Below are 19,055 nucleotides of genomic sequence, written 5' to 3' on the forward strand. Positions count from 1 at the left end.
CAAAGCCTGGGTCCGTTGAAGGTTGCATTTAGGGTGCATTGGCCACTAAGGTTTTGACATACTTTATTAATCCCGGAGATAAATTCTGGTTTACTCTGTTATTGATAGACATGCTACTTACACACACATACAGTTTGCACAAACAGGACCTGTGGACACACATTAGTGGAGAGATGTTAAAGTGGGCACCTCGACAGTAATCAGGAACTTTACTGTCTATCATACCAACTGGAACCGATGACCCTCTGGTTCCCTACAGACCGAGCTACTACCGTCCATAAATGTAACACATCAGTAAGGTGTTGGGACGTAGATGGTTTGAGGGCTTTATTCACTAAGAAAGTATCCTTTCATTAGGGCTCAAGTATCTACTTATCATTTTCAAAACTGTCTGGGAAAACCTCAAAACCATGAACAACAGTTATTAAAAAAAAATCAAAAGCAACCAGCAATAAAAATGAGTTTAGCTTATAAAACTGGCAGCTTAATGTAATGAATAAGTGACCCTATGCACAAACCCACACTCAAAGCATGAGCTGAAATCTTGGACGTTTGAAAAGTTTGAAAACTATTGATTTAAAGTAATGGTTGAATAAATTTCTTCATTCATACGGAAGTCTTTGGGTGGCAGTCAAAGGCTTACTTGATTGTCTCTGAGGTACGTTGCACCAAAATATAGCAAACAATTGTTGTTCCTCATTGTTTTAGATAAGAAGCCTTATATCTCAATACAAACACTACGAACTAAACAGAACCTACCCTGCATGAATGGGACTATCCTGATAGTATTAATACACATAGTGAAATGTCTATTTTTCCTGTATGTGTATTGTTCAGTGTGTGGAATGGTGATTTGAGTATGGCTGTGCATTCATGCTCGATAACTGTGGTGGTGGTGACAACACAAAGAAAGGTGTACTTCAAGCACTCGGCTATATGAGAACAATGCAGCTACAAATTTCAGAGCTGTTCCTCCATCGCTTTCTGCCGAAACCACCTACACTCCATGACTCAGTGTGCGTTTGCCTGTGCTTTAAGGACAACTGAAGCATCTCAATTACTCAGTCAGTTCTCTCAGGATGTGAAGGGTTTGGAATCCGACTGCTCAGCTCCACGTTATATAAACCACAGAGAAAAACAATCTTTGCTTTTAAGAAAGGCCATCCTTCCTTTCTGATTTATTGTCATTACATTTGAACATGTCTTTATTTGCACTATGTACATGTTGCCTGCACATGAGATAAAAAATAAATAAATCCAAAAACAATAACAAAAAAATGTTCTTTTTTTTCGACACACAGGGAGCATAATCGCCTGGCATTGAGGAATGCATTAAGCAAACATTGTTGGGTGGATGTGTACATCAGATCATCACAATGAGAAGAAAATAACAGCACTGAAAACCCTTATACTGCTGTAACACATTGCACGGTTGGCAAAGAAGCTGGATAGAAACACATTGTTTGATTGACACCCTACATAACATAAAGCATGTTCATCATTATCAGCAATAAAACTCTCTCGACATGATGAAAGCCGACAGATTCTTTCAGTTTAGTTACAGTGATGGTCAAGATGTGTATGAACAATGACGTAGTTGCTCCAGAGCTCCCACAGGAACATGTGGTGAAGAAGGGTGACATGTTGTAAGGCCAAAAAAAAAAACTTCTTCATTTCAAATGACCAGGACCCAGCCTTAAATTTGAAATCTGGCTGTTGAAGAAAAAAAGATTAAAGAATCTAAACGGATCGGGTCCTCTTTCAAGCATGAACAAATCTGGATAACCAGTGCCACTTTAAAGTTTGGATCTGGAAAAGGTTGTGCCAGTCTAGTTGTTCTTTGAAAACCTTTGGACAAAATGGCACTGTATTAACTGATCCTGGACAGACAGAGAGCAATGGCTTTCCACTTCTGGATCACTCCTATTCTGGTTTAACCATTTGAAAAACTGTGCTGTGTATTCTGTGAGTCTTAGGGTAGGATTTAAAACAATTTCTAACAAATCAATAAGGATTCGGTTAATGATTATCTACGTGCCATGAATTAAAACACAGCAGGATGTTTACCTCTCCAGGCAGCCAAAAAAAAAAAAAAAAAAACTAAAAGAAAATCTGCAGTTTAATTTAACTGTGATAAATTGAAAACGTCCTGCTCTGGGGAAGAACACAAACAATATTCACTCTTCATTAGCACAACAGATTTGACTTGCATGTTTTTCTTTCATAAAGCACAGGATGTGAAAATGGATTGTTTAGTTGCAGGGTGTGACAGCAAACAGCGATGCCAGAAAGTGTCTTATTAGTGAAATGAATGTGGTTGTGCTATTTTGGGGGCAAAGCTCCAGAGAGTACACATTCCTTCTGTAAAAAGCCATTATGCAGAGCTAATTGTGCACCATAAATGTCAGGTATGACTAATGCGGGACCATTGCAGAGAAAAAGTGTAAAATGTCCCTCCGCTGGGCTTCTCTGTTTGAAGTAGCATCTGACTATTCATTGTCTATGATTCAAAACTACAATCAGAGTGATTAAGACGCCCTTCATACTGAGAGTAAATGTCTCAATAGTGTCTTTCTATAACTTCTATTCTTTAAATCATGTTGAACAACCTAAGATATCTCAATGCTTGTTTACACGGAAGTGTCGTCTTTTTTTTTAATAGCTGGTTTTGGGAACGTAGGCTAAAGTATTTCATCAAATACAATCCCCTTCACCACCTCATCAATTTTAACGGAGGCTTTTTTTATGATCTAAGAAAACATTTTCTAAACCTGCTCAATCATGTGCAGCAGCACACTCCTCCCATACAAAGAATAATTGATCACAGCTAAATCCTAAACTGTCAGTCTGCAACACTTTGTTTATGTGGCGCCCCAGAGGGTATGCAAGGTCTGCCTTTTAATGACATTATCTATCTGATTTATAACTTCCTCTCCTGTTGTTAACGGCTGATGTTTCATTTCATTGTGTAACCAGATGCCATGCTTTCGGGGGGACTGCATACCTTATCCCCAGGTTTTTTGACCATACGGATTCTGGATTCTGTTCTTTATTTCAAAGGATTTAAATGAAAATTTCAATGTGTGAAGATTAAGCTGGCTTTGAACTGGAGGGAACATAACAAGACAAACATAAAGAAACGAACTACGTTTTCATGGACATAGGCAAACCATATCAGGCATGAGCAGGTTGTGTGTGATTTTAGGGCATGTCTTTGAGGGATGGACGTCAGAGGGAAAATTCAGGTCCGAGTCTCCGTTGAGGTTCTTTCAATTCATGCCAGTGCATATTGTTCAATGAGAAATGAACAGCGTTTGATTGTTTTGATTGTTCTTCTCTTTCAGTATTGTATTCTTCATAGATCGAAATTACTTTCAAAGGTTCTGGATTTTTTTTTTTTTGTAGAGTTTCCCAGGAAATAAAAGCAGTCCTTTGTTATGATTTAAGAAGCTGTGAGGCAGTCAGCCCAGGGACAAATTCAGTCTCGGTGTTTTGAGTTGATGCGGGAAGCTCACGGTCTATTAAAGACGGTCCTGTGTGGCAAACTGTGACAGGAAGAGACAGGACTCCACAGAGAGGCTACGATTTCAACTGGAGCGCAAAGAACAACAACAAGGACTTGATTTAAGAGTGATTTTGTGTTGAATTCTAACCTTCCTCAACCTTTGCTTTTTTAACAAATGATAAAGAGTTATTGTCTCAGTCTGTTCTCCTCGATGCTTCCGTCAGGGATTTGGATGATGGAAATCCAGTCAAGTTAATGGGATGCAAACTGGACTCCAACATGGAATACTTGCATTACTTAAACTGTTTCTCTGTATCAACAAAAAACTTTGTCTATCCCCAATTCCCAGTCTTCTCACCCTCCAGCTTGACCCCTCTCCAGTCAGTGCGTCTAATCTTGGCTGACAGAAGGCCTGCAGGGAGAGAAAGCTGGAAAGAAAAGAAAGGTGGAGGAGAAAACTGTACATCCCGGAAAAAAAAACTTTCCTTCGAAGTCAGCTGGAGCAAAGCCGTTCCCAAGAGAGGGAGTTGTTCTACTTCCTGGGCTCCCCGGAGGTGTGCGTCGAGGGGAAGGTGCAGAAGTGCTATATGTGTCCTGGTTTTGAAAGGTAGGCGATGAGAGCTACCACCACTCCCACGTACACGCCAGTGCCTATAGTGATGGAGAGGGCGGCGAGGAACAGAGCTCGTCGGGAGGCGATGTTGGCCAGAGGGAAGTCACCTTTGTTGACTGCTTTGGTGGTCTAAAGATGAGAAAAATGTAAGAGAAGAAGAAGAACATAAGACCGTTTAGAAGCACCTCAAGAGAAAAAGTGACCAATGTTTCCAAAGAACCATGACTACAGAAGCGGTCTGTTATTTCTGTGGCAGTGTGAATTAAACAAAAAAGAGGAATACAATGGGAGGATGCATGGACCAATTGACTGAGCAGGAAAGTGTCACCTAGGAGATTTCATCATGCATAGCAGGACTAAAAAATGCAATTAGCGTGAAATGTCAAGGGGCAAAGGTTACGGTCATTTTGTCTGCTTGCACTGAATGATAAATGACATGTCAGGGAAGCAGATTTATCATAATTCCCCTTAAAAAACCCCCAAATAAGTCAGTTTTGTTTATAGAACCACATTTGAAATCGCGTTCACAATAAGAATTGGGCCTAAAGGTCAAAGCTACACATTTAAAAGCTTATATAGGTCATTAAATAGCAGCCTCTTCATGTTTTCTCATTGCTTTGTTGTTGAGCCCAACAAGCCCCCCTCAGCCTGACCCAGTTACTGTGTATTTAAGGTTATAGTGCACTCTAACAACCCTCTGTTGGCACATATAGATCTTCTCTGGTGCTGTGCCAACCCTTCTGCTTTAATAACACACAGGGACTAACCACTTAGTCTTAAACAGCTTCCTGTCCTATGCTTCAACAGCAAGTCAAACTAGTATATTTCACACAATTCTTTTCTCAATAATACATGTTGAAAATTGCAATTGTAAATAGTTAGTTTTGCCCTTTAAGGTATTTTTCTGCATGGAGTCAAAAGATGATTGGTTTGACTTGGTGAAAGCTCACAAAACCAAAACGTTTTCAGTTTTTTTTTGTGTTTTTTTTAAATCATGTGACTTCTCTGAACTTATAAAAGCTCATGAAAACATCGACTGCATGGAGCTTGTCATCATGTTTTCCTTCTTTGCTCTTTTAAGTTAGTGGCCCTCTTGCCCTGCTGTTTTCCTCCTCTGATGGCTCTCCTAAGGCTCGTCTGTGCTTCAAAGAGGCACAAAGACAGACACTCTCGCAACTACACTACACAGACATCACTCTGAACATAGAACAACCCACACTTTATACCACATTTTATCATATCATGGTTTAGTAGGTAATTTATAAATGGATGGACAATATTTTTTAAACACTACAGGATGTAGAATATCTCATTTTTATTTTTAACTAAATAAGTAGTCAATGATTGTATGTAGTATGTTTTAAAAACATGTTTAATTAAGCAAGATCTTAAGTTAGGTCAAATATCAACAACTTTTTAGTCTCCACCAGCTACCGTTAGCTTAACACTGTGTAATACTTAAAAACAACTATATTTACCCTTTTCTGTCTTGAGACTGATGAAGTACAGTCAGTTGAACAGAACCCTGCTGAATGGTAATGAACCAAAACAATAAACTCAATACACTATTAAACTCATTTAGTGCCTTATAAAAACATTGCACAAATAGTAGGAAATGTGTGTTTGGTAGATTATTTCTTTGATGTAACAATGCTTCTTGGCAATACATCTCATACCGTTGGAAGTCCAGTTTGTTTCTCTTTTTAAATGGTGCCACATTTGTGATGAACATGCATCCGTGGGATGAGCAGCAGAGCTGAGATGTGAGCTGCGCCCATTAAGAATTTGCCAAATCTTCTCTGCCAATTTTTCTGCATGTCTAGTTGAATGGCAAAATTTACTATAAAGATGATTTGATTTTGACTTGATAAGCTTTGACCTAATACATGAAACCCAGGGGTTTCCTGTATTTTTTTAAAGTTAATATATTCTATAAATAAACATGAAGTCTTCACTATACTACACATACTACATTTTGTGTGTATATTTAAATGACCTGTACAATTACAACATTAGGTCTGCTTGTATTATTCATTCATTACTTTTTTTTTTTTTTTTTAAATAGAGCTCTTGAAATCTAAACAGTTCAATACAACATCACTGAAGTTTCTTGATACAAGTTCGACTGGGTAAAATGTCCTACTGGACCAACTTTTATTAACGGGCAGAGAGGTCATTTCAGCAGGTAACTTGGTTGGGTTCTTTATGATTGTGTGTTTCGTACATTCTGTTGTATACTTGGCTGAGAAACAGGACAGTAAATAGTGGTTGAATAAGAGTTTCTTTTTTATATGGAGCCTATTGTAGATGTGTTTACAGAGCAGTTAGTCCTCTCGCTATCCGACTGGTTGAATGAACTTGCCTGCCGATGGAGAATAGGTATAGGGAAGGGAGACGTCGACTTGGATTTTCTGTTTCCATTTATAGCTGAAGAGGTCAGCACTGAAGCAGAAATGACACACACACAGCAGTAAAAAGTTTTACTGCACTTCAGCATTGTATAAGCTTTTGTATGTGCCATCTCCATTGTTCCCCCTTCAAAAGTAATTTCCATTTTACTCCAAATGCCAGCCTAAATGAATCTATTATTTCTAATTAATGAGACCCACTGGTGTAAACAACTTATTCTGCTGAGTCAGAATTATAATTTATTGTACCTCTTACACAATGACATAAATGCATCCCAACACATTTAAGGATGTCCTGATGAGTTAATGACGCTCATTATTATGCTGCAATAATTAAAATGATAAAGCAGCTGATGAGTAGTTTATCTGAATGTGATGTGACTGGCTTCAGGGTCCGCTTTATACCTCCAACTCTGAGCCCATGGTCACCTTTTTATTAAAAATAAAATAAAAAATAGTACCATTCTTTTTGGAAGTGAACTTTAAGACTCTTTATATGTTAGGTTACACAACTTATTTACGTCTGAAGTTTTTAAGGTGACACCTTGCAGTTTGATGCGTCGTCTGCATAGAAGCGGATTTCCAATCCAACATGGGTATTTAATGCAAACTCAACACCTTTGACTTTTCTCACAAACATTTGGACTGTGGATAAAAGTGGCTTCAATTTGGTTCCATTCTTGGATTCCCAATCTTAGTCATCATAACAGAATGAAAATGGAGGAGGACATAGAAGTAAAGCTATTACCTTTCCTCCTTGAGAGGAGCATCGTGGCTGCTTTATTTGAATGAGTGCTATCTGTTGCTAACGGAATTGAAAGCCTGAGGTAAAGGTAACAATCACTGAGACCAAAACTCCCAGTAGGACGTCACGTTACCTCATTTGACATTGAGATCCCAAACCAGAAGAGCAGCTAAAAACTCATGTTTAATGTTTTCTGTGCTACAGAAAGTCTTGAATCACTTAAGAGTGTAACAGCAAGTCTTGCAGCATCAAGTCTGTAACCCCAAAAAAGTCTAACATCCCACACACAGGTTGGCGTTTTTAAACACACACACAGGTTGGCGTGCCAGCCTTTTGCCATCTTTACAGATGTTTGTGTTTATTCTGAATGTGTTGTCCAGGTACACCTTTTCAGCCATACACTGTACCTAGTATTATGAAAAACACTGGTTTAATCAAGCTTAACATTTAACTACAGAGCTAGATCATCCCAAACAAAATCCAGAATGACAGCAATTATCATCTTCATGTGATGTGACTGAAGTCATTTTCAAAGTGCTTTTTGAAAAAGTACAAAAGTACAAAAAACGGGATGGCTTTTTCCTATGGAACTGTAGTAGGACCCACAGTGAATATCTCTCACTTGATGAACACTGGACAGCACTTCATTTATTTATTCCTCTATCATCTTGTTAAGTTACATGTGTTCAAAGTACAGCTGCTTGTGGCACATACGGTAACAGTACGGCAGCTTTCAGGAGCAGCTCCCGCTACCTCATACAGTGTTCTTTGACATAACATCTGGTGTTTCCAAGGCAACGATAACATTTTGTGTCCGTCATGGAGGCTCATCAATGCAGCCGCCGACGAGATACGTCCCGTTACAACTATAACATTATGGATTTCTCTGGCTTTGATAACTGTTGGAAATACTTGAGATAATGTAAGCACTCAACAATGTACATTTTCTGTACAATTATTTTGGCAGCAATTTTGTTTCTGTTGCTTATTGAAACAGGTTGTTGTGTTTGGCGTTTGTCGCAGTAAAATACAAACCAGGTCCTTATTGCAATGTAGCTTTCTAACTGTGTTAGAGTTCTGTTTAGTATTTGGACAATTTTTATTTAATTATATTGTCTGCATCTGTAACTACAGCACCTCTAAACAAATATGACGTATATCATTTTTCTTTATTTTAATTTCAACTGAATAAAGAAAAGGTCATTTCATTTTACGAGATTGGTGCTGGGAAGCTTTAAGAAGACCTCACCTGTGAGACAAAGAGAGCATGAAAGAGAACGACCAATGAAAGACAAATGGCTGAAAAGGTCAGGAGGTAAATCAAGACAAAGCACTTGTAATCAAGACAGCTTCCATGTCAATACAGTAATTATTGAAACAAAAGCAGCATTATGGAGGCCTTCTGGGAAATCTGGTTTGCTTTCCAAACTTGACAGAACACATTCTCCTTTTAAAGATGTATTACTCCCACTAGCAAGGTCCTTCTGAGGAGACTATCCTGAATAGAGTTATATTATGATAATGGACATTTTTATTCTTCAAATCACTGGCAGGAAAACAGTGTTGAAGTACACATGCGTGTTATTGAATCTCTCCTGCCAAAAGTTTGTAATTGATTTATCTGTGTTTTTCTCCCTTTCACACAAGTAATTAAATTAAAGTGCATTAAGGCTCTCCCCGAGTAACACGAAACTGAAATATAATAAGTTTATGATGTGCACTAAAGAGATGATGGCGTGCCTATGTCGTTCTGATTACAATGCTCAATATACGTCAACATGAGGATTTTTACCTTGAGTTTCCTTGAGAGGGAAACGGTTAGAAGCATTAAGGCTTTATCTCCACAACCTTGACAAAATGATTGAAATGTGGTGTCATAGAGAAAAAAAGATAACATCTCAGACTTCGCTGCACAGAGATTTATTGGATGTGCTCATGGAAGTCAATTCAGTCCCCATAACAGGTTTTTTTTTCTTTACAATAAACAACGCATTAAACCCCTGAATCTCTGGGTCTCTCTCTCTCTCTCTCTTTCGCTCTCCGTGGCTCAACCCCCTTCAAACAGACGTGCGTGCAAATACATATAAACCATTCCTCAATAATTAGCTCATTCATTTCCACCATTATGATGACTTGTTTGCCATGAGATAACTTGAGGGGAGTCTTATTTGCATAATCATGAGAAGAATTGCTTGCCGCTCCTCAACTCTGCATTTTTCAGCACAGATGTCTCTGAGCTGAGAGAAACATTTATCAGTATCTCCAAAACAAAACACTCACCCTATTAGTGGCAATAATTGAAACTCAATTCTGTTTCCCAATCAAATGCTCCAAGCTCATTTCTCCCAGATACTCGTGTTATTTTAGTCATTATGAGTTTTGTGTGTGGGTGGGTGGTAAACGCTGAATTCTAACACTGTATAGCATGATTTGCCATATAGACGTTACACGGAAATTAAAGACGTAGACTTTAGCAAATAGGATATAAGCAATTAAATGCAGAAGATAATTTGTCTGGTTGTATGTTTTCTTGCCCTCTATCACCGTGTTCTCTCCTTGAGAAGCTATTACCCATCTCTCTCTTTTAGACAAGGACTGACCTTCCGTTGGGACTAAACAAAAACACTATTGATCCGCCGTCCTCAGACTCCATTACAGTCGCTTACCTGTTTGTTTGTAAAGTGTCCTCGGAGTGAGTGACGAAACTGATGTGTGATCATTTCTAAACTTTTTTTCTCATAATGCAGGAGTACAAAAGGCAGACAGGACTGACAAAAAGAAGATGAAGATGAAGCTCAACATAATGGGACAAAGTTTTAAGGATGGTTAGCCCAAGGTACTGAACATACATGACTTTAGAAAATACACAATCTCTTTATTGGCAAGTTTAAAAAAGAAAATAACAACCTCGTACCAATCCTGAAATTACCTTTAAAAAGTGTAGATACTACATGCGTTTTTTTTGTCAATTCCCCTATAATTTGGCTACATTACATGCAGTAGTAAATTGCGTTATCAAAATAACAGCGTATGTGTATTTTTTTCCCCTCTAAGGTCAAGGGTAGGAAGTTAAAGATTCATATGGCTAATGCAAGGTAATGTTCCCTCACCCTCAAACTTTGGCTTCTCAGAACTCTCTCTCTGCATTTCCTGTTATTTTTCGAGTGTTTTTAAATTACTAAGACATTACTTTGGTATAGCCTAATGACCTTTCATTCTGTAATAGTCAAATAAAAGAGAGCTCTTTGACCAGGCTTTATTTTTGCTCTATAGCTCAGCACAGAGATCGATGCTCTGCTTTTACTATGAACAGTGCGTAAGGATGAAAGTTAACACAGATAGTTCAATGCCAAACTGTGTCCTAATAAAAATGTACATTATCCTCATGCTAACTCTTACAGAATTAATTCATTTAGTCAGAGGCCTCCCTGTGCGACTGAATGAAACCAAGACCAGTGAAGTGGGTTATTGAGCCATAAAATGAAGCCATCCCAGACTCCCACCATATCTTTTCCTGACAGGTCTTCTGGACGGTACCTTCTAAAGGACGCAGATTGGCAGGAAAAGCCATCCATCCCTAAACACAGCCATCACTTCCCCATAATTACCCAGGAAGAATCAAATTAGCTCCTGACAAGATAATTCACTGACTGCCTTAATCTGCTGCGGACTGCTCACGCCAACAGATAAGATGGCTAAATGTTTTTTTTTGTTTTTGTTTCAAAAGGCAGGACGATTAAATGGAAAGCTCCTGTATCTCATCCACATGTGTGTACAATGTGTATTTACTTGCGCTCGTGAATACAAACACTGCATAGCCTGTGTGTGCTACTCATGCCCTCTAAGAGGGACAGAATTGACTATCAGCAGGGCACATAGCGATCCCTTCTGTTCTTTGACTGACACACCACCACCGGAGATGTTTTCTAACAGTATTGAAAAGAGGGAGGCAGTCCAGCTGGAATCAATCAGACAGCCAATAAGTGCTGTTTGCCATTTTCTTTGGCTGAGAACATATTGGAAAAGCTTCAAATTCAAATAGTGCTTTTATCCTGTCTGTCAAAATGCACTCTAAAACCATACAACTACCCTTTCTACACTCATGCACTTTTATCTTCACATCAAAATACATATATCTGAAAAAGTAATACTGATTTTCTCATCTTAATTTTGTGAATTTGTTAGGTTGAATGCCAATCTCTCACTCATGCAGAGATTAACCATGCATTAAGGGCCAGATTTACTAAGATCTCAATTAAAGAGTACTAAATTGTGTGTTCACCGCAAAAGTTTGCACGTTTGGCTTGTGGGCGTTTTGCGGGTGATTTACTAAGAACATTTGCGTGAATAACGTCAGGTGCAAACCTTGTGGAGGCGGTAGTATTTCTGTCAGGCTTTCGCGTGTTTTACTGGTTTACGTCACAGAGAGTTTGAACGGAAAGCTGGACGACTGCAGGCGCAAAATAGATGAGGCAAAGCCAACCCAAAGGCAAATGAGCGTCCAGTATTTTCAAGGAATAGCAGATAAATGTGAATATAACTAAATGAAAAAGTGGCTTATAAGAAAACCTTTTTAAATTAATCACGGTCCTCTGTGTCACTCAGACACAGCGCTGACCAGCTTCTGGTGCGCAACAATGGCACGAGTGGCACACACACACTGCGCACCAGAAGCTGGTCAGCGCTGTGTCTGATCAGACATAAATCTCATGGCAACACGTACTGAAGTTGGGGGTACAAGCATGGTGAGCCCCCCGTTCAAGCGTCCCACAGCGCAGCAGCAGGGGAGGGGGCTGTAGAGTGAAGAGACGAGCGCGCTCTGGAGAAGCGCTCCGGAACGCACCAGAGACGCGTAAATGAAATGCCCAGTTTAAAATGTAATGTTGGCGAGAAGAGGGAACTAGGACGACATTAGTGTCAATGTTAAAATTCTTTAGAATGCAGACGCTGTGAATGTTCAGTTACAGTTTAATCATGGTGTTTCTTTTAAACTATTATTGAAGCAAGATACAAAATAAATGCACACCGTTTATTTTTCTGTCATTTAAACATGTTAACACGTCTTTTATTGTGCCTATGTCTCCTCCTAACTGCAGGCTGCAGTGCGTTACACTGGGGCTCTTGGATTAGCACGTTCTTTTCAAAGGTGTTAAATTCAGACACTGTCACAACCACCACAATTTTTGCCTGGTTTGGTAACTCACATTGCCTGTACTAACTGAACTTCTTCGCATTTTCTCCTCCCGGTATTTTGCACGCTGAGGCAGAAACGCCTCGTTTTGCATATTCATTAAGGCAAACGTACTAAATGAACAGTACGTGTTGTTTTGCTCATATGAAAGACGCAATCCTCACTGCACGCTGTTAGTAGATCAGATAGCACATTTTTTGCTGGTGGTATCAAGTTTGTACACGTTTTAATACACGCAAACCTTTAGTAAATCTGGCCCTAAGTGTTTTAAACAATCAGATTTTTTAACCACAAATTGTATTCTTCTAAATATTTATTTCAGAGTTAACATTCAAAGCATGTTCGTCCATAAATGGCAGGGAGATGAATAAAAACTGAAAAACAGCTTCTCTTTAGACTTAGCACAAAAACCATGCTGAAGACATCAAAAAAGGACATTTTCAGGGATTTGAGGTATGACTTAAAGAATTCCCAAATAATAAACCTTAAGGGCCGTAGCCTTAATAAGGCTGTTAAGTGTGTGAAAGCTCATCACCTTTAATTTGTCTACACACCTATAATAGGGTTCATCTTTAATCCCCCTGTAAAACACTACTAGTTCGAAGATGGTCTCTCATCTCAGAGCACTCCTGATGTTAGACTTGCTTAAAAACTCTTTCGAGAAGTGTCAGCATGCCTGCAGAGCGTCAAGCAGCCATTACAGATCGGCCTTGAGTTATTGATGGGTAGCTCAGTAAAAAGTGGCCTTGGGTTGGCAGTAGGACAGTCAGCTGTCAGTTCTTTTTTATTTGTGATAGCCCTTAATGTGCCGATGATGAGTCACACAAAGAGCTGAGTCTGACAGAGTAGTCATGTGTTCGTGTGCCAGTTAATTCATTCAAAATCATCTGTGTTGGTGGGAGGAAAGATGCACCTGTTTTTACGACTTTGACGAGGAACCACTACATCATTTAAAAGCATGTGTAAAAGACAATGCATCTGTTTATATATAAAGTCATATTGTATACGTATTCTCACCCCCTGTGAAAAGTAGAACGCTGCAATCCCCAGAGGCCAGAAACAGCAGAGCATGGAGAAGATGGCCAGGCCCAGGTGGTCTCGAGGAGGGACGACGATGAAGTTGTCCTCGCTCTCACTGTCACTGGAGCAGTCCGTCTGCACATAGAACGGAAACTAGGGTCAGAAAACATGCCCATTTTGTGACCTACACATGTACTGTACATCGGCAAATTTGAAGGGTAATGTAGAAGTGCAAGCAGGTCAAGGTAAAGACAACATTCATTTTAAAAACTATGCTACCATTCAACTGTTAAGACTATTTCATTGAAAGATTAACTTGACTTCTAAAACTTAAAGTATAAGACTGAAAGCACTCTAAGGGCCTGATTTACTAAACATTTGCATGTCTTAAAACGTGTGCAAACTTGATACCACCAGCAAAAAATGTGCTATCTGATCTACTAACAGCGTGTCGTGAGGATTGCGTCTTTCATATCAGCAAAACAACTCGTATTGTCCTTTTAGTACTACTGCCTCTACAAAGTTTGCACCTGATGTCATTCATGCAAATATCCTTAGTAAATCACCCGCAAAACACCCACAAACCAAACGAGCAATTTCTTGAAGTGAACAAATAATTTAGTGCTCTTTAATTAGGATCTTATTAACTCAGGCCCTAACATTTAAACTGCATATTTGGCTACATCAGTTTGACAGAGCTATGTTTGCTTGTTTCCTTGTATCTACGTTTTGTGCCATTAGCTAAGCTAACTGGCTAATGTGTCATATTCAGCATTCACATATCAGGATAGTGTCAGTCTTACTGCTAGATCTTAGCAAGAAACGGAAAAAGTCAGTTTCAGTTCATCACAGTAAAAAAATAATAGCTTAAAAAAAACCTACACATAACAAAAAAGAATATATATATACATATACATATAGTGCCGTCTCAACAGATGTATGTATGTAGCGCCGTCTGAACAGGTCAGTGCGTTCCTTTATTGGGCTGCTTAGTACTGTAAATCTGTAGAGAGAGAAGTGAATCAATAGGGATTTCAAGATAGGAGACGAGAAAAATACATCTCCTCCCCTGTACTACAACCTGTGTGCAGGTAGAGGTGATTTCTAAGTCGACCGGGAGGAGAAAGAATCTGCAGTCAGTGAAAAGGGAAAAGACATTTGTGTAATAGGAAACAAAACACAGACGAGTCACTGCTTCCTCATAATGTCACAGCTCGTATTCATGAACTTTTGGTGATGGCCCATTACTTTCTCATTAGTTCAGAAATATGCAGATTCGTACATTTTGGCATCTAAACAACAGATGGCATAAGAAAAAAGCTACGGTTGAGAGTACACTTCATTTTAGACATAAAACTGTTATGAATCTAACACACCTCTCCCCTCAAGCTTTTATGAAACTATTTCACGCTCCATGCAACATTCCTCACATGGAACTGAATCGCCTCTCGGCAAAAAAATAGACATCCATACATCTGCATACTGTTAAAAGGGTTAAACACTCTCAGGCCTCATCATAGGCAGAAAGTATGACCGTACTTTGCCATACAACCTTCAACATACATATACTGTGCATGTCCCCCCACAACAAAGGAAAGACAAAGAACAGAGATTTATTTTCCTCTGAGCCTGTAATGAAAAGAAACCACAGATTGAGGCCATGGTTTCAATGCGAGCCATTAAGCTGCATCCTTCACACATCATCCTGTTTGAAGGATGATCCAGCATGAGGGTGGAACACGACAAATAAATGAAAGGAATCAAGGCTAACAATACACTGTTGTGTCGAAGAAATTGAGTTTAATATTAAGCTTAATATTGTGATCATAAAATAGGAGAAATACGATAAAACATTGTACTGTAGATAATAATCTGTCAAAGAAGATTCTTTTCATTTTCATTGAACGTTCTGACCTCGTGCCTTCATGTTTTTTTTTTTATCCTTGGAAGACTTCTACCACTAAATCCCTTCCTTTTTTAGTTGATGCGCTGTACCCTAATGAATTTACACTTTAATTTCAAGGATTACTTTTTCTCTGTCTCTACTCTACCACTGGTTGATATTGAAGGAAAATATAGAGTGGGTGTGTATAATACATCTTTGTTACTTGACAGAGCTGTTGGTTTACCTCGAGCTTGTGTTGTTCTTAAAAATGAAGACATTTCAGTCTCTCTTTCATTAGGTTCATGACTCCCTAAGTCTAGAAGTTGTTGTTAGGTGTTTTATGAGATAAATTAAGTCTGTTGTTGTTTTTTCCACATTGTGAACTTAACCCTTTTCAAATGACAGATCATTTCTATCTGTTGTTTTAATAAATCTCTTTGAATTAATTGATATTAAAATCAACACCAGCTACTACCAGTGCTCTTTTTCTTTGCATCAGCCAGCAGGAAATCCAAGGATCCTGTTTTGTGTCTCAAAATGTAGCTGTAAATTTGTTTATGGCGACATCTTCACCAATAATCTGGAACAAGGTTGATAGTGTGCAAAAAGCAGGGAACTAAAACAAGGAGTTGTTGTCATGGTCCTGTTTTATTAATATCGTTAAAATCATATTAGCTAGAACAATACATACTGTAACTACTGTTGCCATCTTTAGGTTTTACAGATTTTAGCAACATGACACATTTAAAGATCTTTATTTAGCAAAATCAGATGGAAAAAAATAGGTTATTAATATTTTCAAGACAATTTATGTTTAATTGACTATCATAACCTTCTGGCTTAGGCCATTTCCATTCTGTTAATCTGAGTCGTGAAAGTTGCAGTTACAGTCACATTCAACGAAAATATAAATGTTGAAACTGGTGAGACTTTTTGGCAGAGTTTCTAATGGTAAGATGATACAATCTTTAAACAAAGAAGGTCAATGCAGACTTTTTAAAAACAGCCATTCTTTATTTGCATTTGGAGTTGTTAAATTCAAGGAGAACATTACAGTACATTGTTGGTTCTATTCAAAGTTCAATAGGTGTCCGTAAATGTGTTTGTGCGAAAGGTTTAGGCAGGTTTCATTTAGTTTTAATAACATGCAGCAGCTCTTATACTCCTGCTGCCTGATGAATGAAGGGCATTAGAAGGTGGATGGTGGAAATGTGTGGGAGCCCGGTCCACTAATGATAGAGGCAACAGTGGATTAATATAATCCAAAAATAGACTTTTACAAGACACAACTAGTTTTATAAAATAAAAAAGTATTTGCGCAAGCAAACCCTTTCTGAATTATGTCTGCAACACAAGACAACACAACTCTGTGCTGTCAGGCTTTCTAATGAATCTGTTCAAAGCTGTGAACACGGGGCCCTGTCATGATGATCGATATATTCTCATTCTCTTCATAATGTAATGCTGAGGGGAAAAAAGGTCATAATGCGCGAGCATAATGCATGCTACAGTCTCCATAATGTCATGCTGACTTCATTGCCTAAAGCCAGTGCTGTGGTGCAATCTCTGCAGAGCCAGGCCTGCTTTGCTCTGTGCCTCCGAGCTCACGGACAATATCTGCACTGCCTCCTGGCTGTTTGGGGAATGAAAACACACATCATCATCCAGTGATCTTGGCTGATGGGTTGGCTTTGGTTTATCAGGGAAGAAAGGAGTTAAATGGTAGACGAGGAAGTCAGTAGAGCAAGCTGTGTCTATACTAGGGGGAAGGTATGCTTGAAGCCTCTCATACAAGCGGATACATTGGAGGGTCATTAATCAAAACCTTTGAAATGACATGAGGTACAAAGCGGATTAAAACAGGCGCCAAATCCCTCCGCTAAACTGTCCCATGCAACAATATTAAGATTATGATGAGACATTGATCTTTCATACTTCTCAAAAATATAAATATATAAATTCAAATGAATCGTAACCCCTTGATGCATATTGTCGCAAATTTGCATCAAGCTGCTTCCGCTCCAAATGCAGCCAAAATAGCGTCTGTATTCCTCCACTGCCGGTTGATGCACTTTCAATACATACCTCGGAAACTTTTGCAAGCATTAGATTAACATAGGACCAGTCGGAGACAGAACAACATCCGTTTGATGTGCTATGTATGTGCTATTTTTATGTAATATCTATTCATGGGCTGTTTTAAAAGAAACAGTTTCCATTTACCGTAAATTCCGGACTATAAGCTGCTACTTTTTTCTCACACTTCGAGCACTGCGGCTTCTACTCCGGTGCGGCTAATGCATGGATTTTTTATGGGGGACAATCAGCTTCTGCCGCAAAAACATTTGACTTCGTCACGTCGGATCTTAATATCAGTCATTTTGCGCTTCATGCACGCACCCTCATCATGGAAAACACACGGAGAAATGCATATGATGTAGCTTTCAAGTTAAAGGCGATCGACCCGGCTGTCAAAGAAGCTAACAGAGCTGCTGCGCGTTAAGATGACACTGACAGCGACAACAGAGACTGAGGAAGTGAGTAATGAAGTCATTCTGAGGCAGTGAATGGATGGACTTTAACTTGTGAAATATATTACGGTCATCTTTTTCATCAGCCGTGTTACAGACACCGTCGGCTAGGCTTCGTGTTGTAACGGTTCATGTTGTAAAGTCAGTAGTTGATAATGTGTTCATAATTCCGATTATGTGGAGAGTCAGTGAATGCACCAGGGAGAACGTGTTGAGTGGCTGTATGAGAGAACGCTGGGGGAGAGAGTTGGATTGTTACGGCAAGTTATGTGTTGCTCTCTGCTGTAAACGGCGTGGTCACGGCCGACAGTGATCGGGTTATTAAGTTATTATTTGAACGCTCTCGTCGTCCTTTAACGTCCGTACGGACGCTACAGTATTTGCGGATGTTACCGGTAGCCTACGTCTGTGTAAATAGCTCTTGTTATAGCGTGGACACCTGCGGCTTATAATCAAGTGCGGCTTATATATGTACAAATACATTTATTTACTTATTTTTAGCCGGTGCGGCTTATATCCAGGTGCGCTCAATAGTACGGAATTTACGGTAATTTAGCATCTATTTGAAAGCAGAAATACATGTAAAAAACAACGTTTTAATACTTGGAAACAAATTCAGGCGTCAAGGGGTTAAAGAACGAGAGCAAACTACAATTACACACATTTAAAAAAAAAAAACTTCTCGATCACTGACAGGCTGCAAAGCTGTGAAGTAAACACAAGTTGTTTTTTTTTCCATTTTTTGTCTGACTTTTAATGAACGTGTGTGTGTGCGCGCGTCTGTGTGCACGCACTTGTCGTCATTTGTTCATCCTCCTTCCCCTTTACTAGAAATACCTAATGACTATGCATGCCGGTGCTACTAGCAGAGCACAGATATGTCTCGCGGGGCGTAAATCCTGTCAACATGAGGCAACAGGCTGACAGGTAATGAAGAGCTAATGGATGGTTTCAGCACTCTGCCATGACAGCAGAACCAAGAGGAGGGCTTGTGTAATTTATTTGTTGCCAAATTGCCTACGCAACACAAAGGAAATTTACCCCTGTCCACTTTTTTTTAACCCATGCAATCCATCCACTTTGGAGACTTGTCTTAGTGTTTGCAGATCGTGTCAAGTGAATGTTGTGTCATTTATCCTGGAAGGACAGTAATCCTG

The 19,055-nt window shown here is 39.1% G+C and overlaps 1 protein-coding gene across 1 annotated transcript in view; it reads right to left on the reverse strand.

Moving 5' to 3' along the window:
- Nucleotides 1–1,702: 1,702 nt before the first annotated feature.
- The window catches only part of syndig1l (synapse differentiation inducing 1-like), a 38,651-nt gene continuing 21,298 nt past the window's right edge, over nt 1,703–19,055 (reverse strand). The window contains exons 3-4 of the mRNA XM_079367929.1: nt 13,480–13,617; nt 1,703–4,247 (exon numbers count right to left, since the gene is read on the reverse strand). Coding sequence (XP_079224055.1) covers nt 4,089–4,247; nt 13,480–13,617 — 297 coding nt within the window. The 3' untranslated portion in view covers nt 1,703–4,088. The remainder of the gene's footprint in view (nt 4,248–13,479; nt 13,618–19,055) is intronic.

The sequence above is a fragment of the Symphodus melops genome (genome assembly GCF_947650265.1).
Source record: "Symphodus melops genome assembly, chromosome: 1".
NCBI classification, from domain to species: Eukaryota; Metazoa; Chordata; class Actinopteri; order Labriformes; family Labridae; genus Symphodus; species Symphodus melops.